The 25,902-nt window shown below is 41.8% G+C and overlaps 1 protein-coding gene across 1 annotated transcript in view; it reads right to left on the bottom strand.

The window, feature by feature from the left end:
• cusr (Copper-only SOD repeat protein) overlaps positions 1-25,669 on the bottom strand; it is a 92,190-nt gene extending 66,521 nt beyond the window's left edge. The window contains exons 1-2 of the mRNA XM_055646969.1: positions 25,021-25,669; positions 22,766-24,842 (exon numbers count right to left, since the gene is read on the bottom strand). Of these exons, the coding sequence (XP_055502944.1) occupies positions 22,766-24,842; positions 25,021-25,060 (2,117 nt within the window). The 5' untranslated portion in view covers positions 25,061-25,669. The remainder of the gene's footprint in view (positions 1-22,765; positions 24,843-25,020) is intronic.
• Between the last annotated feature and the right edge of the window lie 233 nt (positions 25,670-25,902).

The raw sequence follows: 25,902 nt of genomic DNA, 5'->3' as shown, positions 1-25,902 counted from the left end.
TGCTTCTATACCATCTGCCAAACAGGAGCAGGGAGAAGAAGGAATGACCGGGTGGGACAAGTCTTTGATAATGTTGGCTGCTTTTCTGAAATGGCGTGAAGTGTAGACGGAGTCAATGGTGGGAAGTCTGGTCTGTGTATTAAACTGGGCTACATTTACACTCTCTGCTGAGCAATAGTGAGAGTACCTACAGAAGCACTATCATTTTTCTGAGCTAATTGTAAACTCTGAGGAATGGAACATATCTGGAGTCAGATAGTAAGGAGAACACAGATTATAATAAATGGTTTGACCCAGAAGATGTTATGAGGCTATACACACCTATCGTTGTAATGGGAAAAATTTGAAAGCAATTTCTACTATAAATGTAGAAACCCAGATTCTATTAATGATTTTCCGATCCTCCACTGATGCAGCTCTCTCCAAGGAAGTGGTTAGAAATCACAAATTTATCAGAAATTTCAACTATTTTCAAACTATTCTGATGGGTAGTAATACCAATTATCAAACATAAAACAGAAAGCAGTACAGCCACATGGAAAGGTTCTTCAGCCTACTCACTATATCTGTGCAGAACATAATACGAAGATAAACTAATTAGTAAGGGTGTCAGGAGTTATGGGGTGAGGGCAGGAGAATTAGATTGCAACGGAAAGGTAGATTAGCCACGATTGAATGGCGGAGTAGACGATGGGCTGAATGGCCTTATTCTGCTGCTAGAATTTACGATTTTATGAACATGATAATCTCATCGGCCACAAATGATCCATATCCCTCCATTCACTGCATCCCACATCTTTTTGAATAACGTGTAGTGGAGCTTTTTAAGAAATACCAAGTCTCAACTACCGTTTAACAACCTCCTTGGAAGTAATATGTGTGATGTCTAATTATTGTAGATTTCCATGCATTTTAAATAATTTAAAATAGTTACAATATTTCATTTTATAACTTGATCTCTTCAGGTCCTCATTCTGCAAAGTATTGAAGTTTCTGTAAGGTTTTGTCTTACAATGAGGGTGAGATTAACAATCCAGTCATTTCTGAGAGCTAGCCACACAAATCAGTGCTCAAGCCTGTGTTTTAAGTATTTTGGTTTTAATTTTTAAATATTTTCTTCATACTTGTGAAATTCCAAAGTATTCCCCAACATTTCAAACTCTTTGACCAGTATAAAAAAGTTTGTAAGCTTGAGAATAAGGGAAGCGTTCCCAAGGGCACGAGGAATAGGAAGAACCCCTGTGTACCATTGGAACTCACTAATCTGGAGCATAGTTCAGGGTCCAAGATGGTACTGACTCTACATACACTCAGGGATCAGAAAGCATATGCCAGTTGCCACTCACCAAAAACAAAACATCCCACAGGCAGTTTGCTTGCATTGTGAATGTTTATTGTAAAAGGTTTAAAATGTTTGAAATTGTTACTTTCTTTTGCTGTCTAAGAGAACTCTTCTTACTTGTGTCTAAGAGAACTCTTCATTGTGATCGGATGTTCATTCTGATTAATATTAGAGACCACAGAGCTCGTGCCCTATAAAGTTGATACCTCACCACATATGACAGGGATCACGGCATTATTATGGCCATGTTTATTCAAGATCAGAAGCAAGCACCTTTGCTTTACCACTGTGAAATCCAAGCCATTATCTTAGTTCAACTAAATAATCGAATCAAATGATACCCAGGTAGAAATTGGTATATACAGTCTTGATACAGTAATGCATTCATTCCAAAAGGCTAATTTGTAGAATAACCCATTTTAAGACATTTCACCAAATATGTCAGTTGCCCATGTTAGTCACTTGTTCAAAAAAAAAAACCAATCAGATTCTCATGGTCTTTTTCTCATTTAATGTTTCGTTTAAACCCAGTGTTTGATACGTGATGAGCATCTGTGTTCAGGGAACCTAATGGAAATCGGTGACAGCCTTATGAATACATGCAAATGAAATTACCATGAAGAACACAAAAAACATAAAGATGCAGGTGTACATTCACTCACTGACCTGTCTGAAACCTAAACTTCAGTGACATCTCCTGTGGCATATATATGGGTGAAGACATTTACATTTTTTTCAGCCAAAATACAACACATTTGTCCTTCCTGCTGTACACAAACATCTTCTACTCTAGTGCAAGAGAAGACCTCTCCTTCAACAGACAAAAGCTGTTGGCAGTCCTATATAACAGCCCACTGAGGTGACTCGCGTAACAAACCTTTACCACAGGTAGACAAAAGTGCTGGAAACTCAGCGGGTGGGGCAGCATCTATGGAGTGAAGGAAATAGGAACGTTTTGGGCCGAAACCCTTCTTCAGACGAATGTTGCCTATTTCCTTTGTTCCATAGATGCTGCCGCACCCGCTGAGTTTCTCCAGCACTTTTGTCTACCTTCGATTTTCCAGCATCTGCAGTTCCTTCTTAAACCTTTACCACAGATATCTCATGACAATTTATGGCAGCCAGATCATGCATATTGAGCAATGTAATAAAGGAATTCCAATTCATTTCCACATGAGAAGTAATGACAAGGAGATATTTGTGAGCGAGGCGCAAAGATTAAATCTCATCCATATTAACTAATCAGAGCATAACACTGCCAACGGTTATGTGAAATTCTGCAGGTCAGACTATTTGGCTGCTGAAGATGGCAGCTGGCCAATATTTAGCAGGGTTTACTGTTAATATACTTCAATACTGCTAACGATGCCTTTTCAGGGAGTGACCCTCCTCATTTGGATTGTAATTTAACTGCGAGTCTCAACCCATCCCTGTCCATTGTCCACAAATTTTCCTTTCCTGCTTTTTGGTGTGTCACCACATTAATTAAAATGGATTAAAGGGCCATGAAACAGATTAAAGGACCGGATTAAAAGACACAAGGTGCCGGAATAACTCAATGGGTCAAGCAGCAACTCTGGAGAAGATGGATAGAGAACATCCATGTTCTGTAGAGAGGCTGCCTGGCCCATTGATTTACTCTAGCACTTTTTATATTTTGCAAATCAGCATCTGCAGTTCCTTGTGTCTATGATGTTATCATACCATACCAAATCTTATCCATTAATCATAGAAACATAAAAAATAGGTGCAGGAGGAGGCCATTCGGCCCTTCGAACCAGCACCGCCATTCATTGTGATAATGGCTGATCGTCCCCTATCAATAACCCGTGCCTGCCTTCTCCCCATATCCCTTGACTCCACTATCCCCTAGAGCTCTATCTAACTCTCTCTTAAATCCATCCAGTGACTTGGCCTCCACTGTGCCCTCTGTGGCAGGGAATTCCACAAATTCACAACTCTGGGTGAAAAAGTTTTTTCTCACCTCAGTCTTAAATGACCTCCCATTTATTCTAAGACTGTGGCCCCTGGTTCTGGACTCGCCCAACATAAGGAGCATTTTTTCCAGGATGCATCTAGTTTGTCCAGTGCCTTTTATAAATTTTATATCAGTTAGTTTCTTTTATAAGATAAACCTAATTCTTAGTCCCTTCTCAATGCCTTACTCCAGTGAATACAAGCCTAGTCTTTTCAAACTCTTTCCTCATATGCCGCCAGTCCCGCCCCCCACCCCAGCCCAGGGGATCAATCTCGTGAACCTACGGGTCTGCACTGGAGCACTCAATCACAAGGAGCTGGGGCCTTCCTCAGCCAGGGGTAGGCCGGGGTCGGAGACCAAAACTGTACACAATACTCCAGATGTGGTCTCACCAGAACCCTATAAAATCCTCCACAGACCAGGTAGGGGACTGCCCCGAAGAACCTCTTTAAAATCTTCCATTCGGAAATCCGAAAATGTCCGAAATCCGACAAGTGTCTGGTCCCAAGGCTTTCGGATAAAAGGTTGTGCACCTGTACTGAAATCTTCTTGTTATGAAGGCCAACATTCCATTAGCTTTCTTCACAGCCTGCTGTACCTGCACACCAACTTTCAGTGACTGGTGTACAAGGACGACCAGGTCTCGCTGCACCTCCCCCTTACCCTAACCTAACCCCATTGAGATAATAATCTGCCCCCTTGTTTTTGCCGCCAAAGTGGATAATCTCACATTTATCTATATTGTGCTGCATCTGCCACGCATCTGCCCACTCACTCAACCTGTCCAGATCACCCTGCAACTTCCTAACATCCTCTTCACAGTTCACACTGCCACCCAGCTTTGTGTCATCCGCAAACTTGCTAGTGTTGCTCCTAATTCCCTCTTCCAAATCATTAATATATATGGTAAACAGTTGCGGCCCCAACACCGAGCCTAGCGGCACTCCACTCACCACTGCCTGCATTCTGAAAAGGACCTGTTCACTCCTACTCTTTGCTTCCGGTCTGCCAACCAATTTCCTATCCATGTCGTCACCCTACCCCCAATACCATGTGCTCTGATTTTAGTCACCAGTCCCGTGCGAGACCTTATCAAAGGCTTTCTGAAAGTCTAGATACACTACATCCACTGGCACCCCTTCATCCATTTTACTTGTCACATCCTCAAAAAATTCCAGAAGATTAGTCAAGCAAGATTTCCCTTTCATAAATCGATGTTGACTTGGACTAATCCTTTCACTGCTATCCAAATGCCCAATTATTACCTCGTTAATAATTGACTCCAGCATCTTTCCCACCACCGAAGTCAGGCTAACTGGTCTGTAATTCCCCGTTTTCTCTCTCGCTCCTTTCTTGAAAAATGGGATAACATTAGCTATCCTCCAATCCACAGGAATCGATCCTGTATCTATTGAACATTGGAAAATGATCACCAATGCGTCCACCATTTCTAGAGCCACCTCCCTGAGGACCCTGGAATGCAGACCATCAGGTCCAGGGGATTTATCATCCTTCAGTCCCATTAGCCTACCCAATACTATTTCTCGCCTAATGAAAATTTATTTCAGTTCCTCTACCCCCTTAGATCCTCTGTCTTCCAGTACATCTGGGAGATTGTTTGTGTCTTCCTTAGTGAAGGCAGATCTGAAGTACCTATTCAACTCTTCCGCCATTTCCTTGTTGCCCATAATAATTTCACCCGTGTCTGCCTTCAAGGGACCCACATTTGACTTTGCTACTCTTTTTCCCTTAACATATCTAAAGAAACTTTTACTGCCCTTCTTTATATTCCTGGCTAGCTTCATCTTTTCAGCCCGTATTGCCCGTTTTGTTTCCTTCTGTTGTCCTATGAAAGTTTCCAAATCCTCTGGCTTCTGGCTACTCTTTGCTGTGTTATACATTTTTTCTTTTAGTTTTATTTTATCCCCAACTTCTCTTGTCAACCACGGTTGCCTCCTACTCCCCTTAGAATCTTTCTTTCTTTTTGGAATGAAATGATCCTGCGTCTTCCAGACTATGCCCTGAAATTCCTGCCATTGCTGTTCCACCGTCATTCCTGCTAGGATCCCTTTCCAGTCTACCTTGGCCAGCTCCCCTCTCATGCCTTCATAGTCCCATAATCGCAATACCATTACATTTATTTTAATACACCAAAATGCCTCTTCCTTCAATTAGATGCCTTGGATTAACTGCATGAGAATTCATATGTAACTCAATCATTCAAGTACTCAAAAGAAGACTGTAAAAGAGCACTGTTTATGTGAGAAATGGAAACTCAAAAGAGAGAATGGGAACATTCACCTTTCCCCTTTAATTGTACACATAGAGTATATATATATTGCTTTGGCACTTTATTTCTGGTGGTTGCAATGCTAAGCAGATATGTATGCAGCGCAGAGGATCAAAAAGGTATTCAAAGTCTCCAATAGCATCAGAATGTTGAGAATCATAAAAGGCTAAGGTTAGAAAATACTCACTAAATGGAAGTTAAAAAAGATAGTTTGATTTTTAATTTTCTCTCAATTCCCTCAATGGCTGTGGGTTTCTCAATGTTTTTGCAAGCATGGGTGATTTGACAGGTGTGGAGTTTTAAACAAAATATCTTTCATTGAAGGCGGTAACTCTCAATTAACCATGTTATGTTTTACGTTTAGTTTAGTCTGCCATATGAACTAAAGTATTGTGAAAAGCTTTGTTTTACATGTTATAGAAATCATAATCAGACAATACTCTACATAAATACCATTAAGCCAAACTCAAGTATAATTGGTAGAGTAAAGGGAAAGATACAGCGTGCAGTACATTGTTCTCAAAGTTGTAGCTCAACAGTTCACAGACAGTCCAAAGTCTGCAATGAGGTAGAGGAGAATCGGACTGTAATCTACTTTATGAAAGGAACGTTCAGAAGCCTGATAACTGTGGGGAAAGTCATACAGCATTTTGATGTTAATCACAAAGTGATGGTACACTCCCCTTACACTTATAGGCACAAGAATTACAATATTATGGATTAGGCTTTTACATCAATAAAGTAGGTTTCATGAATTTATGTGTGTCATATTAAAACTTATGATGAGGCACACAATTAGAAGGCAATCAAAACATTTTACACTGGTGAATACATAGAATGTTCTCCCAGGAAATTCAGATCATCAATCCTTGTACTTCAGTCTGAAGACGGGTCTCAACCCGAAATGTCACCCATTCCTTCTCTACCGAGATGCTGCCAGAGATGTCCCACTGAGTTACTCCAGCTTTTTGTGTCTATCTTCGGTTTAAACCAACATCTGCAGTTCCTTCCTACACAATCCTTGTCCTTAAATAGGAATGTCTGAATTGAAAGCAATATCCATCTGAATTTTCACTTTTCTAATGGCCTGAGATGCACTGATGACTAGTCAGCAGGTCTGTGGGCAACTGATGACGATATGGCAGCACTCTCCATTTGCCACGATCAACACACTCTGACCCCATGGTCAAAGAAGGCAAGTTTCTAAGACTCTCTCAAAGCTCGCTGTTTCCAGATTTTCACCCATTTAGAGTAATAACTCTGATGGTGTTTTTGGTCATTTTTTTTAAACAAGCTCACATATGTCATAGATTTGCTCTTTCATTTAATCAATCTTTGTGACTCACAGTTCTGCCTAACTTTATGCCATTGGTCAACTTGATATATGGGCCCTGTGCCACTTTTTAAAAAACATTTGTATCCTCAATATGGATCACAAGAGGATTCTGGTAGATGCAGCCAATTCAAGTTTTTATCCATTATCTCCATCCCTCTCCTCGCAATCTGCAAAACTCCTTGCAACACTGACAATTATCCAATGATTCTACGACCTTCAAATTTACCCAACAATCATTCATGAAGGACCTTATCAAATGCCTTCTGAAAAATCCGGTCAAAAATATCAATAGTTTTTGACCCTCTTCGGAAAAAAAAAATTAATTCCATGGGCTTGACCTGTTCTTCATCTGTTCTATTCTGGTTCCAACTGATTAAACAAACATTTTCATGTTCTGCAGTCAATCTTCATCTGTTGGCCAAAGATATAAGGCCAAACAATGCATAAATCTGTGATTTCCTGGTCTTACTTTTCTTAATCAGCAGAGTGGCCTGTGGAATTTTCCATGCTGAAGGAACAAGCCCTTCAGCTAAGTATTTTTAAACGGCAAAGATTCAGCCAAATAAGATCATAAATAGTTATTATAACTTCTGTCCAAGGCTTATAGAGATATGAACCTATAATGTTTCTATTTGTCTATTATAAATAATATAAAACAATAACCTGTGCACTGTTACTGTTTTGACTTAAAAGTTAAACCAATTAGAACTGAACTTTTTTATTTCAAAAAGTTTAAAAAATGTGGAATGTACTACTCCAGGGCGTGGAATGCACGATGAGCAAAGATCAATGGATTTCTGGACATTAAAGGAATAGGAAGGCACAGGAATAATGCAGGGAAAGGCCTACTATTTTCTGTGTGCTTAAGCAAAGCAAGAATTTCATTGTCCTATACAGGGACACATGACAATAAACTCACTTGAACTTGAACTTTGAACTAGTGTGAAAGATTGGCCGTGATCTTGTTGAATAGCAGAGAAAGTCCCAAATTACATACTCCTGGCATTTCAAATGGTTTTACGTTCTTATGACCAAGCATATCAGATATTTTCTCTTAAAAATGAGGGCAGATCCTACATTGTCATATTACAAGTTTCACCACATTCGAGAAATTCTTCACCAGATTTTAAATTGTAATTGCCAAAGGGTAATTGTTCAGCATGCTAAACCTCATTTCAATTGTTCAAAGATTAGTGGCGTCAGAGCTTCAAGATGTCAGCTTTCTCCCCACCCCAGTGTCTCTCAACAGCAGTAACGGACTGGGTCTAAAAGTATTGGTTGCCAGGAGACAAAGGGGGCCCACTTTGATATAGGGGACCCACATCATCAGGGGCCCACTTGCCATCGGGCAAGCCGACACCCTGGCCAGTCCGCCACTGCTCAACAGGTACTGTAATGTATGGAAAGTGAGTCCTAATCCAGACCCAGATCCAAGATGGAGTAGGGGGGAGGGAGGGGAGTGAAAGTGGGGTGCAGTCAGAGGGGGGGTGGTCTGATGGTCAAGAGCTTGATTAATGCTTGAAAGGTGGGAAGAAGTACCTGATCTATCTGGAGTTAGTAAAGGAGAGGCAGTTGGGAGACAAGAGAACAAGGACCATGCAAAGGTTGGGCTGTGCGATGTGAGAAAGGGCCCAAAAAGATTAGTAGCGTGATTAGCAGAGAAACTGCTTTGCTGCACTGGTTTGTCAGGTTCAATCCTGGCCTCAGATCCTGTCTGTGTGCATGTTCTCCTTGGGAATGTGGATTTCCTCCAGGTGCTCTTGTTTCCACCCATACATTAAAGGCTTATGGGTGTAGAGTAATCAGCCACTGTAAATTGCCCCTGGTGTGTCGGTGAGTGGTAGACTGTGAATGGTGGTGATGAGGATGTGGGGAGAATACAAGTGGGATTGATGTTGGATTAGAGTAAATGGGTAGTTGATGGTCAGCGTGGACTCAGTGGGCAAAGCAACCTGTTTACATGCAGAATCTCCAATACCAGATAAGAATATTTCATGCGGATCTTCCTAAGTCGAGACACCGTAGGCCACACAAATAATGGCTTCAACCAATATGAAACATACTGAAGTATTATTAATGCAACTACTGGAAATACAGAGGAACTGCAGATGCTGGTTTATATGAAAGATAGACACAAAAAGCTGGAGTAACTCAGTGGGTCAGGCAGCATCTCTGGAGAGAATGGATAGGTGACCCTTTCAGGTCTAGATCCTTCATCAGACAGATTGTAGAGGGTGGGGGGGACTGGAAGCAAGAAAAGACCAGGACAAATCGGGGCTGGCAACAGTTGACTTCTGACAGGGTGGTTCTCTAATAGGCCAACTGTTGGCTAGGGACGGTGTGATCCCAAGAGAGATACATTGTTGCAAACTGTGGAACTGATTAACCAACTTTTGGTTGAGAGGTGGGGGGTTTAATGAACTACCCAAGCAAAATATGAGGTGCTGTTTGCATGTGGCCTCGCTCTGGCAATGGAGAAGGCCTTTTTAGTGAATAAATGGGAGAAAAGAGGGAGGGCAAGAGGAGAGAATCGCCAGCATTTGTTTGAAGAATTACAATATCTGTGGCATTTTTGCTCAGCAATGGGAATGTGCTCATGTGATTTGATCTGAAAATGGTTGTCACTGCTTTTCACTCCAGAATTTCAGATGCAAACCACTGAAATAAACAGGACTGTGCAACGGGATATTTAACCAAAATTTGCATTGTACCTCGGGCTATTCAACCATTTGTTTAGTACAAGGCAACAAGATTTTTTTTAACCTTACACATTGACAAGGTATGGTGCCTCCGCAATGGCGGGTTCTCATGCTCTATCAACATTCAGTACCAAGTTAAATCCTGTTTCTAAGATTCATCTCCCTCCTATTCCATTAGGCCTCCTCCATTGGGTAGGTACTGCATCAAATGTCCAGTCTGGATCTGAACCATTTTGGCCAATCATCATCCCATTAAGATGGATTATTAGTTATCACAGTCTCCCTCTATTCTCCACCACCGATTGTATGCATCTTATATTTGATACAGAGCCACTCAGAGAGGAACAAGGAAATCATTGCTCCTGAGTCATACACATACATTGTTCTCCATGTAGGTCTGATGGCTGATAATAAGCCTCCATACTTAGGTATTTATCTGCCTTAACCAAGACTTCTGGTTCTCCCACATTACAATTGTAACAGTCTGCCTGTCATTGATGTTCTAAATTACACAGACAATTTCATAGCGTGGAGCCATCGTTTCATATTTTTGCTGCAATGCTTCCTGTTTATTGGGCTCTTAGATATTGGGTCTTATTATAGTGAGTTAACTTTCCAGTACAGTGCCACCACTTTGTGTCTTCTCTTAAAACATCTAACCACCTATTCCTCCCCCACCTGATTACATCTGTCAACCAAATCCTACTCACTGAGACGCACATGTTGCGTTCCAGCTCTTGCCCTTGACTACTTCTTTACACTGACTATCTCCCCTCTACTCTTTCAGTCCAGGTGAAGAATATCAGCCCAAAATGTCAACTGTCCATATCATTCAAGCAGATTGTTTGTTGTTGAACATTCTCACGTCTGATTTAGAGTTATATCTTAACAACTTTCCAAAGATATGACTAAACTTCAGCTTGGCATTTCAATGTAGAACTAAGGGAGTTTCAGGGAGTTTTAATGATTTGGCGTGGCACCATTGAGATAATGGTAAACTAGCATTCATTCTGCATTCAGGTGTATGTAAAAAACATCATATTGAAGGAAGGCGGAGTTCTGTTGTCCTGGCCAACATTTAGGCAATATTTAAAGAAAGATGATATGGTCAGTTATTTCATTGCCATTTGCGGAAATTTGCTGTATGTAGGTTCATGGTATGGTTCTTTTATTTGAACAGTGACTTCACTTCATGTACCTAAACGGTTCAGGGGTATTCTGAAGTCATAAAAACTGCAACATAAACAAAAGATTTGATCCCTTCCTTTAAATCTAATGCAAGATGTAAATGTATTCTGTTGCTTCTGTCACATGTTGCTGCTGTGCAATGGCAAATTCATGGCACTGTTATTGTAAATTTAAATTTAACAATTGAGAATTATCTCTTAAGGAAGGAACTAACATGGAAACTGTCTTCCCCTTAGTAGGATTCAGTAAGGAAAGAAACCAGGGTTACACAGAAAAGCTGGAGAAACTCAGCGGGTGCAGCAGCATCTATGGAGCGAAGGAAATAGGCAACGTTTCGGGCCGAAACCCTTCTTCAGACCAGCACTGATAATATCCATTTATACAATTCTAATTTTGGCATGTGAAATGTTAAGGGGATTAAAAAACATAGGTCAATATGAATGTGTTAAAATGTAAATGTGTGCGAACTATGTATTAAAGCAACCTCCCATTTACACTAAAACAAGACAAAATTAAAAAATGGTTTAAATCAACCAATGTTAATTTCAAAAAGCAAAGCTCATCTTCTATAGGAATTGGTACATTATAGTGCTTACACCATTTATGAATCATTTCCACTCAAAGGTGTTTTGGAATATAATTAATTAATTCTTGATCGCCTATCACTTTTCTTTGGACAACATGTGCTAAATTTACGTTTACATTTGGAGACACATACTGTAACTGCCAACCAGGTGAAAAGGTTAGCTTTATTGCTTAATTTCAAATACAATAGAGTAGCATTTACTGCTTGCATGCGTGACATGAATCAATTAATGGAATCAATCAACACAAAAACAGACTATTTGGCCCAACATCAAATACCAATCCATTTTTATCCAATTTACCAGCACTTGATCCACACCTTACTAAGTCTTGGTAATTCAACATGACTGACACAAAACATTTGTGAGTGCCATAAATTGTGATTGTCATTCCAAAGAGGAAGAAAGATTCCAAGGGGAGTAAGGGGTGACCGTGGCTGACAAGGGATGTCAGGGACTGTATAAAAATAAAAGTGAAGAAGTACAACGTAGCAAAGATGAGTGGGAAGCAAGAGGATTGGGTAATGTTTAAAAAGCAACAGGAGATAACTAAAAAGGCAACACGGGGAGAAAAGATGAGGTGCGGAGAGAAGCTAGCCAAGAATATAAAGGAGGATAGTAAAAGCTTTAGGTATGTGAAGAGGAAAAAATTAGTTAAAACCAAAGGTAGACCCTTGAAGACTTAAAAAGGTGAATTCATTATGGGGAACAAGGAAATGGCAGATGAGTTGAACAGGTACTTTGGATCTGGCTTCACTAAGGAGGTCACAAACAATCTTCCTGATGTACAAGTGGCCAGAGGTCTGGGGTGACAGAGGAACTGAAGAAAACCAACATTAGGCAGGAAATGGGGTTGGGTAAACTGATGGGACTGAAGGTTGATAAATCCCCAGGGCCTGATGGTCTGCATCCCAGGATACTTAATGGTCCCTTTCAGCATTGGTGAGGCCAAATCTGGAGTATGGTGTACAATTTTGGTCGCCAAATTATAGGAAGGATGTCAACAAAATAGAGAGAGTACAGAGGAGATTTACTAGAATGTTGCCTGGGTTTCAGCAACTAAGTTACAGAGAAAGGTTGAACAAGTTAGGGCTTTATTCTTTGGAGCGCAGAAGGTTAAGGGGGGACCTGATAGAGGTCTTTAAAATGATGAGAGGGATAGACAGAGTTGATGTGGACAAGCTTTTCCCTTTGAGAATAGGGAAGATTCAAACAAGAGGACATGACTTCAGAATTAAGGGACAGAAGTTTAGGGGTAATATGAGGGGGAACTTCTTTACGCAGAGAGTGGTGGCGGTGTGGAATGAGCTCCCAGTGGAAGTGGTGGAGGCAGGTTCATTGGTATCATTTAAAAATAAATTGGATAGGCATATGGATGAGAAGGGAATGGAGGGTTATGGTACGAGTGCAGGCAGGTGGGACTAAGGGGAAAAAAATTTGTTCGGCATGGACTTGTAGGGCCGAGATGGCCTGTTTCCGTGCTGTAATTGTTATATGGTTATATGGTTATATGGTTAAGGAAGTGGCTCTAAAAATAGTGGACGCTTTGATGATTATTTTCCAATAGATTCAGGATCAGTTCCTGTGGATTGGAGGGTAGCTAATGTTTTCTCACTTTTTAAGAAAGGCGGGAGAGAGGAAACAGGGAATTATAGACCAGTTTGCCTGACATCGGTGTTGGGGAAGATGGTGGAATCAATTATCAAAGATGAAATAGCAGCACATTTGGATAGCAGTAAGAGGATCGGTCCGAGTCAGCATAGATTTATGAAGGGAAAATCATGCTTGACTAATCTTCTGGACTTTTTTGAGGATGCAACTAAGAAAATGAACAAGGGAGAGCCAGTGGATGTAGTGTACCTGGACTTCCAGAAAGCATTTGATAAGGTCCCACATAGGAGATTTGTGGGCAAAATTAGGGCACATGGCACGGGGGGGGGGGGGGGGGGGGGGGGGTAGAGTGCTGACATGTATAGAAAATTGGTTAGCAGACAGGAAACAAAGTAGGGATTAACGGGTCCCTTTCAGAATGGCAGGCAGTAACTAGTGGGGTACCGCAAGGCTCGGTGCTGGGACTGCAGCTATTTACAATATACAACAATGATTTAGATGAAGGGATTCAAAGTAACATTAGCAAATTTGCAGATGACACAAAGCTGGGTGGCAGTGCGAACTGTGAGGAGGATGCTATGAGAATGCAGGGTGACTTGGACAGGCAGATGCATGGCAGATGCAGTTTAATGTGGATAAATGTGAGGTTATCCACTTTGGTAGCAAAAACAGTAAGGCAGATTATTATGTAAATGGTGTCAAGTTGGGAAAAGGTGAAGTACAATGGGATCTGGGGGTCCTTGTTCAACAGTCAATGAAAGTAAGCATGCAGGTACATCAGGAAGTGATGAAAGTGAATGGCATGTTGGCCTTCACAACAAGAGGAGTTGAGTATAGGAGCAAAGGGGTCCTTCTGCAATTGGATAGGGCCATATTGAGACCACACCTGGAGTATTGTGTGCAGGTTTGGTCCCCTAATTTGAGGAAGGACATTATTGCTATTGAGGGAGTGCAGCGTAGGTTTAACAATTTAATTCCCGGGATGGTGGGTCTGTCATATGCTGAGAGAATGGTGTGCCTGGGCTTGTATACTCTGGGGTTTAGAAGGATGAGAGGGCATCTTATTGAAACATATAAGATTATTAAGGGTTTGGACACGCAAGAGGCAGGAAACTTGTTCCCGATGTTGGGGGAGTCCAGAACCAGGGGCCACAGTTTAAGAATAAGGGGTAAGCCATTTAGAACGGAGATGAGGAAACACTTTTTCACTCAGAGAGTTGTGAGTCTGTGGAATTCTCTCCCTCAGAGGGTGATGGAGGCCAATCTCTGGATACTTTCAAGATGGAGCTAGATAGGGCTCTTAAAGATATCAGTCAGGGGATATGGGGAGAAGGCAGGAATGGGGTACTGATTGGGAATGATCAACCATGATCACATTGAATGGCAGTGTGGGCTCAAAGGGCCAAACGGCCTACTTCTGCACCTATTGTCTATTGACAGTTTAAAGAATTTGCCAGCCATCTCACATTAAACTGACATTGTCAGAGTTAATGCAAAACAAAAAATTTAACTCTGGTTAATTCATGAGAAACAAAGTAGATTCTTCAATAACAGGTCATCTATTCAACCACGTTCCCTGCCAGATGGCAGCGCCTTGGTGCAGACACTAGGGTGCTGCCTCGCTGCTCCAGCAACCCGAGTTCAATTCTGACCTGTGTTGCATGTGTGGAATTTGCCGATTATCCCCTTGACTGTGTCGGGTTTATTTTGGGTGCTCCAGTTTCATAGAAACATAGAAAATAGGTGCAGGAGGAGAACATTCAGCCCTTCGAGCCAGCACCGCCATTCATTGTGATCATGGGTGATCGGCCCCAATCAATAACCCGTGCCTGCCTTCTCCCCATATCCCTTTCAGTGACTGGTGTACAAGGATGCCTAGATCTTGCTGCACCTCCTCCTTAACTAATCCAACCCCATTGAGATAATAATCTGCCCCCTTGTTTTTGCCGCCAAAGTGGATAATCTCACATTTATCTATATTATACTGCATCTGCCACGCATCCGCCCACTCACTCAATCTGTCCAGGTCACCCTGCAACCTCCTAACATCCTCTTCACAGTTCACACTGCCACCCAGCTTTGTGTCATCTGCAAACTTGCTAGTGTTGCTCCTAATTCCCTCTTCCAAATCATTAATATACATGGTAAACAATTGCAGCCCCAACACCGAGCCTTGCGGCACTCCACTCGCCACTGCCTGCCATTCTGAAAACGACCCGTTCACTCCTACTCTTTGCTTCCTGTCCGCCAACCAATTTTCTATCCATGTCAACACCCTACCCCCAATACCATGTGCTCTAATTTTAGTCACCAGTCTCCCGTGCGGGACCTTATTAAAGGCTTTCTGAAAGTCTAGATACACCACATCTACTGGCTCCCCTTCATCCATTTTACTTGTCACATTCTCAAAAAATTCCAGAAGATTAGTCAAGCATGATTTCCCTTTCATAAATCCATGTTGGCTTGAACTAATCCTTTTACTGCTACCCAAATGCCCCATTATTACCACTTTAATAATTGACTCCAGCATCTTTCCTCCCACATCTCAATCATGTTCAAACTTCATTAGATCTAGTAACAGAATTGGGCCATTCAGGCCATCAAGTCTACTGCCCCATTCAATCATGGCTGGTCTATCTTTCCCTTTTAACCCCATTCTTGTGCTTTCACCCGTTAACTCCTGACACCCGTACTAATCAAGAATTTGTCAATCTCCGCTTTAAAAATATCCATTGACTTGGCCTCCACATCCTCCTTCTGTGGCAATGCATTCCACAGATTCACCACCCTCTGACGAAAGAAATTCCTCCTCATCCTCTAATTTGTATAAATACTTGCTCTTTCATCAGCAGTTGCTGGAGGGGGGGGGGGGGGGGGGGGGGTGATAGGCCTATTTCATAGGTATGATTATGGCTTGGTGGCAAAGTTAGGAATGCCTCCATTATAAGATCAACCTCATCAATTTCAATTTCACTTGGAGAAACTACTGTACCAAAAGAATTCAGCTAAATGGTCTCATAGTGCCAGAGGCCTGGGTTCGATCCTGACAATGGGTGCTGTCTGTGCGGACTTTGTATGCTCTCCCTATGACCGCATGGGTTTTCTCCGGGTTCTCCAATTTCCCCCCACACTGCAAAGACATACAAAAATTGTAAATTGTCCGTAGTGTGTATGATTGTGCTAGCGTACAAGGTGATCGTTGGTCGGCGTGAACTTGGTGGGTCCAATGGGCCTGTTTCCACAATGTATCTCAAAAGTCTGAAGTCTAAAAGTCAAAGTAAAGACATCACCACATTATGGCAGTAAATGAAAATGCTCAGCAAAACCAAGCATCACTACAGTATATTGATGAAACTACAGGGGTTAGCTATCCATTCTTCTCTTGCAAGTAACATATATTTATTAAAGATTTGCATTAAGCCAATCTGCTTCTAAAGTGTTTTGGAATGTCCTAACATAAAATTACATTGTTCTCATGTGCCTATATCTTTCTCCTAATTAACGTTTATTTCTATCATTCATTTCAAGCCACCAGGATGCATAAGTCTACCCCTCCCACCCAGTCTTCTCAAAAGTCAAAGTTTTATTCGTCATATACACCCGAAGGTGCAGTGAAATGAATTTGCCAGCAGCGATACACCAAACAAGAACACACAATCTGTGTATGTGTGCGCGTGCGTGCGTGTAATCGTACTGCTCGAAAAAACGATGCTCTAATGGTAAAATGTTTACATATTCCTGCAGTTTTATCCCATGGTCAAAAATCGCCTTATCTGAAAAATTCATGAATTATTTCTTGAGTTATTAATCAAAATGTTCAAATATCTGAAGAAACTTGGAAAGAAATAACTGCTAATTCCCTGTGCTTACAGCTGTGATGTCACAATGGGATTGTAGCCCTGCTCGCAATCCAAGTTGCTCTCTCTTCTCACCAGGCTCTCTCTCTCCCCCCGGCTCGTCCCCACCCCCCAGGCTCTCTTCAACCCCCCCCCCCCCCCCCCCCCCCCCCCCCCCCCCCCCCCCCCCCCCCCCCCCCCCCCCCCCCCCCCCCCGCGTGAGGGGATGGGACCCAACGGGCCCCCTTGGTCTAGTACACAATAAAATTTAACACAGACATCCACCACAGCATTCTTCACTGTGGTGAAAGGCAACAAAGTTCAGCCAGTTATGTTGCAACTTTACAAGTCAACATAACTTGAAGAATTATGTGCAGTTCTGGGCACCCAGCTATAGGAAGAATGGCATGAAGCTGAAATGGGTGCAGAAACTATATACAAAGATGTTACCAGGACAGGAGGGCTTGAGTTATAAGGGCAGGCTGGATTGACTGGGTTTTTTCTACGTCTAGAATAACTCAAAGAGTTAATAAAATGAGGAGGGTTTTGGATAAGATGAATGGTCACATGCGTTTTCCCACAATAGTGCAGTCTAAAATTAGAGGGCATAGATTTAAAGTGAGAAGGAAAATATTTAAAAGAAAACTGAGAGGCAACTTTCTCACACAGAGGGTATATGGACCAATCTACTAGAAGAATACAATACAATGTTTAAAATACATTTGGACATGGATATAAAGGTTATGGCGGATGTGGGCCAAATGCAGTCAAATAGGAGCAGCTCAAATAGTCATCTTGGTCAGCATAGACAATTTGGGCCAAAGGACCTGTTTTCATGCTGTGTAACTATCTCTAAATAAGGTCAATATTTGCATATACATACAAATACTGATGCTTATTTTGTAAAGTTAAAATATCCTTTAAATAATGGTGGTTTTGATATGGCATGCAATAAGAGAAGAAAAATGGCTAATAAATAATAAAGAAATCACTCATTTGATTTCATTTCCAGCTTTCAAAATCTTGCAATGAATCCCGCACCTCAGTCCAATCACCTGTCATTTTGTACACTCACTAAACCCTTTTTTCTTCTGAGCTAGGTCAGCACAGTGGCGCAGCGGTAGAGTTGCTACCGCATAGCGCTAGTAACCTGGGTCCGATCTTGACTACGGGTGCTACATGTACGGAGTTTGTACGTTCTCCCCATGACGTGTGGGTTTTCTCCGGGTGCTCCGGTCGCCTCCCACACTCCAAAGACATACAGGTTTGTAAGTTAATTGCCTTGGGTAAATCCTGAAGGCAATTAAGGCATGCCCGATCTTGTTGCATTCACAGTTTACTGATAATATACACATGAAGCCAGCAATTTGACTCACAAATGAAGCCACAAATTGACCCTCGCTGTCTCTTATGCATGCAAAGTGTTCGGAGCATGGACTGTGCCCAGACTGGGATTCAACAGTTCAACATCTTGTCCACAATATTCAATCTCACTAAACCTGGCAGCATCCAAACTTTAAAAATTACTTTGGATCAACAGAAAATACCTTGTAAAATAATATGACAGTAAATACGATATGACACAACAACATTAAAAATGCTCAGCAAATCAACTGATTCACCTATATCAAGGTAATCTTCCTAAATAATTTATTACCATCAGGCCTGAACCTGCAGTATCACATGAACATTCAAGCCTATGTACCTACCTCTGTTCTCTGGATACAGGAAACAATGATCTCATACCGAGCAACAAAACATGCCTGTATTTTAATGTTGGAGTCCAGCCATGATCCCAGCTAATAATGTCAAGATAAAAATATTTGTGATCTTTTAAAAAATATCAGAAGTGTGGCCTGAAGGTACTATCGCAACGTTTAAGAAACATTTGGACAGGTACATGGATAAGATAGGTTTAGAGGGATATGGGTCAAACGCTGGCAGGTGGGACAAATGTAGATAGGACATGTTGGTCGGTGTGGGCAAGTTGTGTTGAAGGGCCTGTTTCCACATTGTGTGACTATGTGTATCACTGCCAGTTCACACCATTACATGCACAGATAACTACAGCTGCGATCACAACTAGCAAGTGTTTTCTTCAACTAAGCTTTAAAGTCCTGTGTAAAGTTAAATATAAAAGCTGCTGTTGAGATACACAATAACATATGGAACTAGATGCATGCTTGCAACATCTCATTGAGGAATGCAGTTTGGAATAGGTCCATCATTGTATCTTAATATAGTCCCTATTCTTAACGTTTCCACAGCATTTTCTATTTCCCAACTTGTGTTTTTACGGTTATTAACAGATTAATCGAACATCCATAGAAATCATGGAGTCAAATGACATGCAACCAGGTCCTTTGTGATTATGAACCAATCATTAGCACCAGTCCTACAAAGATTTCCCCACACTACCATCAATTCCCCTCCAGATTCTAACACTCACCTGTACAGAAGGAGTAACTTACAGTGCACTATTAACTTGCTCACCTGATGTGGGTGGAAACCAGAGCACTGGGAGGAATTTCACATGCTCACAGAGAGAATGTGCAAACTGCACACAAACAGCAGCAGAGGCCAGGATTGAACCCAGATCTCTGACACTGTGAGGCAATAGCTCTACTGTCTGCAACAGTGTGCTGCCCATTTGTACCAAGGGTAAAAGCAATCATTTCAGGACTGCCAGATTCAGATGAGATATGTGCACATTGACTGAAGGCTATTTCCCCTTCCTGGCTAGAGAACAGAATCCAGTCTTTATCTGGGATAGGTTAAACTGGCTGGAACAATAGCTTGCATCTATTAACAAAAGCTGAACATTCTGAAAACATTCTATAGATTGAAAAACTATTGTCCATTGAAGGAAAAAGTGTTAAAGGTTGAATGTCAATTTTAATCAGCCGTTGTGTAAGTAGCATGTATTAATATGTGAGAGCCAGCTTCATGAAAAAGTTCACATGTCAATTACAAGCAGTAATCAGACACCATTGTTTGCAAGGACTCCAATTCTCAGAATGAGAGATATTTTGGAAATTGTATCTCTTCTATCAAGATTCTTTATAAGCAATGTAATATACATACATACTGTACTTTAAAAATGCACATACCAGCCAATAGGCATGGCATAGGATCAGCGGGTGAGACAGCATCTATGGAGCAAAAGAAATAGGCAACGTTCTGGGTTGAAACCCTTCGTCAGAAGGGTTCTTCTGAACCCTTCCAAAAGAATTCTTCCAAAAGTCTGAAGAAGGGTTTCGACCCGAAACATTGTCTATTTCCTTTGCTTCATAGATGCTGCCTCACCCGCTGAGTTTCTCCAGCATTTTTGTCTACCTTCTATTTTCCAGCATCTGCAGTTCCTTCTTTAACATTAAGCATGGCACATCCTGGTTTTGCCCATTGTAAATCACATAGAGGAAACACTAAATAAATGTTACTGTTAATTGGACATAAATTGAAACTCCCCGGAATGATATCAAAGGAGGGGATTGTGGCAACCATGTCATTTAATTTAATGCACAGTTAGACATATTTGTGCTGTAGATCGATATTTAGGGTATTTATAGTTATAGAGTAATATGATATGGAAACAGGCCCATTGGTCCAACTGGCCTATGCCAACCAAAATGGCATTCTAAGCTAGCCCCACTTGCCTGCATTTGACCCATACCCTTCTTAACCTTTCCTATCCATGTACCTATCCAAATATTTCTATATCCAAAGAGCCATCCATCAATACCGTGATAAAATTAATATATTTTGAGTGCTTGGGGTTTAGTGCTACAAATCTTTTAGACATTTGTAAATGATTTTGTCTAAGAAAGACGATTCAATATTCAGACGCATTCTTGTCAATTATGTAACATAATTTACTTCAACATTCATGGGTGTGGGCAAGTGTCTCTACGGAATGGCATATATACAGTGGGAGAACTGAAACAATCCAAATGCCTGGCTTTGGACTTTAAGAGTATAAATCCTCAATGTACTTGCATTCATCATCGTTGAAAACATTAGCGACACAGTGGTGCTGGTATCCAATGGGAACGGTGATTGACCACCACTGGAAGTATTGGATTCTGGTGTGTGTGCTTTATCATCATTCCTTACAATGCTATGTACGACAGTGATCATATAAAATTATAAGAGGACTGGACAAGCTAGATGCAGGAAAAATGTTCCCAATGTTGGGCGAGCCCAGAACCAGGGGCCACAGTTCCAGAACCAGGGGCCATAGAATAAAGGGGAGGTTATTTAAGACTGAGATGAGAAAAAACGTTTTCACCCAGAGAGTTGTGAATTTATGGAATTCCCTGCCACAGAGGGCAGTGGAGACCAAATCACTGGATGGATTTAAGAGAGAGTTAGATAGAGCTCTAGGGGCTAGTGGAGTCGAGGGATATGGGGAGAAGGCAGGCACGGGTTAATGATAGGGGACGATCAGCCATGATTACAATGAATGGCGGTGCTGGCTCAAAGGACCTAATGGCCTCCTCCTGCACTTATTTTCTATGTTTCTATGATCGCAACTTCTACTGAAGTGTGGATGGCTGCTGGCTCGCTAGAAGCTCACAGTCCCCTCCTCATCTGACAAACCAGGTGGGGGAGACGGTTTAGTCGCCGACTCTCCGACCATGGAGCAGTTAGCAGGGGATTACATGGTAAACTCCCCCCGACCTGACCTGATGATGTGCTTGAGTTCCATGCAATTCTTCCAAAATGTTCTTCCAAGTGTTTTTTATAGGATGCCTGCCTCTCAAATGCCTGTACAAAGAGGCCACACGAGTAGCATTGGTTCTTATGTAAATAGAATGCATTGGCTTGATGGCACTTAGAATAGAATTGTTATGAATAGAGTTTATTTTTGAAAAATATTACCTGCCTGTTGTGTTAAAAGGACCTTTTATATTGACAGCTCTGGCTTCCATATGGCTCATTCAAGGAATTAGAGAAAGTAATGGAGAGCATGTGGAAGAGAATAAGACAAGATAGCACACTTCACAGCTGGTAGTGCTGCTGCCTCACAGCGTCAGAGACCCAGCTGCAGCCCTGACCTTGGGTGCTGCCTGTGTGGAGATTGGATGTTTTCCGTGACCCTGTGGGTTTCATCCCAGTGCTCTTGTTTCCTCTCACCTCAAAAATATGCAGGTTTGTAAATGTATTGGTCTCTGTAAATAGCCCCTACTGTGGAGGGAGTGTATGAGAAAGTAGGATAACATAGAAACAGGGTGAATGCATGACCGATGATGGGCAAAGACTCGGTGGGCCGAAGGGCCTGTCTACATGCTGTATCTGTAGAACTAAATGTAGCTTATCCAACCTTTTTAAAGGATTTGCCAATTCCTTATATCCTGAAATGCTGAACACCTTTTCCTTTAGCATCTCCAATTTTTGAAATCTATTGAGCAGTGCAAAGCAGGAAATTATTAAGATTGAGATAAGCAGGATGAACCAGGTTATCAGTTTTCAGTCAACTGGCAGTACAGCTGAATGTTTCAAATCTAGCTAAAAAATAGCAACCAGTTCTTTCTTTCCATATTCCCATTGGTTCAAATATATATCTATAGATTCCTCTCAGAAAGTCTGCAATGCAAATTCTGGTTGAAAATGGGTTTGGGCTCGGGTCCTTTTAGAAGCATATTAAAACCAATGCAGATTAAGCACATACATGCATAAGCACACATCCTTGCTGATTATATTCTCTCACTGACCAATCTGACACAAAGAATAACCACGAGCAAAATAATGAGTAGCTAGCTCCTTTAAAAAGGTTGGCTAAGCTACCTTTAATTTTAGAGATACAGCCTGCAGACAGGCCCTTCGGCCCACTACCAATGCCCAGGAAAGTATACTCATGTCCAAGATATCTCTTAAAAAAAATCAGAGTTTTAGACTTACGGTGATCCATTGTCTTGATAAACAACCAGCGAACGTCTTACAATACTGTGAGGTCCAAACAAGGGCATGTTCATGTCCATATATATTTCAGTTTGGTTTAAACCATTTAGTGTCCCAAATTTCCCACTGATATCACCAACTTCATACTGATCAACTGTACCATTGCCTGGTTCGGGTGACAAAGATCCATTCACATTGAAAGGGTTGTAGCGGCCTTCAACGCTAGTAACAGAACAAGAATCTGCATTGGGAGAGTCAGTTTTGATGGGAAGTGTGTGGATGCCATAAGTTTCAGTCTTGTTATTCAGATCTGTTAACATAACGTCCACAACAGTGAGGTCTAAATCTGAAGATTGTTTGAAAGCAATCTTTCCATTAACTTTTCCAATGCCTTTCCACAAATTAGTTTCCACAGAAGCTAGGCGAAGTATGGTTACATTAGCACAAGCTAAAGGTTGGATTAAGAGATTTTTCCCAAGAATGACCAATGATCGAGGAACAATGTTCAATGGCCCAGCAAGGGATGAAGTGGTGTCAGTAAAGAAATTCTTACTGACAACTGCTTTGACATTGTTGGTCAGCATTATTGCTTTATGTTTTTTAGCATAGTCTCCAACTTCACATCGGAAAGGGCTGTCTGGACTACACTCAATATTATAGTTGCTTCCAACATCTACTTTGAAAGGATTGAAATGTCCCTTGGTGCTTAAGCAAGCGTTTGTATCGGAATCCAACTCAGAGCTTATGGGGTATTCATGAATGTACCAGAGGTGATCATATGTTGGCGTAGAGGATGAGTTTGTATAGGAAAGGTCCATAAAAATGGACAAGTCTGAATAGGGGTTGCTCTTCAGTTGTCGAAAAACGATTCTTCCAGACACTGGGCCCTTAAATATGGCCTCAGCACTAAGGACTTCACCAGGATATCCGATTGTACTACACACCCACCTAGTAGAGTTGGGGTAATGGACAACTACCGAACGGCCAATAATGCTATTTTTCCCAAACAATGGAAGATTCCAGTCCTTAAAATGCTCTTCAAACGTGTCCAGTCCTTTCATAAAGCCATGCCTTCCACTCAAGTCCCCTATTTCATATTGATCCTGAGTTTCGTTCATACTCTGGGGATAAGAACCGGATGGCTTCTTCCCAAAAGGATCCAAGTGCCCTCCTAGATTATCGTTACCACACAGGTTATCCAATGTGGTGCGTCGCTGAGGCAATGGGAAATTGTGTACGTGGTAAGCACTGGCCATGGACCTCAGGTTCATCAGCGAGACATAGTAGTTGGTGACATCAAAGGGAGAAACTTGGCGAAATTTGAAAGTTCCTTTCACACCTTTCATATCCATGTAAGCCCACACCTGCTTGGCTTCCATCCTCTGAACTTCAGCGCAAGACCACGCCGCCCCGTCGTACATGTACAATAAGGGTTTGGGACTGCCGCCGGGTAAAGTGACTCCGTCAATGCGGCTTTTAACATGGTTCAGAGGAGTGCCAACTTTGAAAATGCCGAGTAAGAACCTATTGCTTTGCCCACTGTTCTGTGCCGCTGCGGTACAGCTGGTAGCCCCATCTTGCAGGTAGAGAGTCACGTTCATCTGCCCAAGGCTATCATTGATCACCATCAGGTTAGCCAGTACCCTCGCCGTGCTCTCCCCGTCGTTTTGACGGATGTACACATCCCCGGCTACCGAAGAAAAAAACTTCCCCTGCCAGGTATTGGTAGACACGTCTTTCTTTAGAGTAGCGCACGCTTTGCTTCCATTCCGACAGCCCGCGATGACGAGGGACAGATCGGAGAGGTCGGACTTCATCTGAAATAACTTGTTGTCCGCCAGAGTCTCGGTCGTACTGTTTGCTATGAACCCGTAGATTTTCTCACCTACGTTCGCTTCGCTGCAGGGATCCTTGGAATTGCCGTACATGACCGGGAATTCGTGTATTGAAATATCAACTTGGGCGCAATCAGTCGACAGATTTATGGTTATCTTCTGGGAAGTTTTGTTAAACTCTACTGTCCCCAGAACCTTTCCCATGTTTATTTCAGCTGTGTAGCGTTCGGACGACACCGATGCTGTTGACAAAATACAGAACGTGTTAATTTCAAAAACGTCAAAGTGTATTTATCTAAAATCTATTTCACGCTGTCAAAAGTCTGCAAACAATAAACTCGTCACATTGCCCTGCTGAAAGGTGCTGATTAACACAAACCGAGTCAACTTGAGGTAATGTACAAATTTCGGACGCCTTACCGATCATTGCAACAAGTACAACACTCCACATTGTAGCCATTACGATGGTGCTCCTCTGAGCTGTACAACGCGTCTGCTCTCGGTAACCAAACGCCACACTTTCGGCTTTCAAACAGTTAGTTTTATAACTCAGCTCATTGGAATAGCCGCCAGGCGATTGGGTAGCTGGCGTGTGGCTCAGCCCATTTGGTGACCGAGGTTGACTGAATTAGATTTCTTTTTAAAGGTGAAGGATTTGACAGTTGTTATTACTGTTTCACTAATTGAGTTCGTCCGGTGTGTTTTCAATCGGTAAATACTTCTCCATATAAATTAGTTGAATCCGGTGTATTAGAAACTGCCAGTGAGCCCGCTGTTTCTGATCCGTTAGTTTTCTTTCCTCGGTTACGATGATTCCAGTTGCGCGGCGAGTCTGCACTGGATGTAACTTACAGTGCTAACACTTTCCATGAATCATGTAACCAGACAGAAAAAAAACAGACGGGAGACGTGCACGCAAGGACGCCAGTGTGGATTCTGTGTTACAGCGAACCACGTTCAAGGTGAAACGTCGTAGCAAATTACCGGCTTTTCACCAGGCTAACGCAACGGAAAACAAAACAAGTGGCGCATTCAAACTCCATCTGAGCACTGAAGCACATAATCCAACCAACTCGAAGGGAAGTGTTTCGTCTTTTTAATTTAAAAAACGTTTATTTATATATTTGCAATCTGTACATCATTTCTAGCAAGATATTTACAAAATTCAAATTAAAACATGACTAACCTGGTCCAGAATGTATTCCCGCCATTTTATGTAAAACGTTTATTCATGTATTATACATTTAGATCGTGTTCGGTTCAGTATATGCAAAATGAACATCAAATGTACTAACAATGTAC

The sequence above is a fragment of the Leucoraja erinacea genome, chromosome 15, assembly GCF_028641065.1.
Source record: "Leucoraja erinacea ecotype New England chromosome 15, Leri_hhj_1, whole genome shotgun sequence".
Taxonomy (NCBI): Eukaryota; Metazoa; Chordata; class Chondrichthyes; order Rajiformes; family Rajidae; genus Leucoraja; species Leucoraja erinaceus.
The sequence above is the reverse complement of the archived record's forward strand: the minus strand, read 5'-3'. Positions and strand labels throughout refer to the sequence as shown.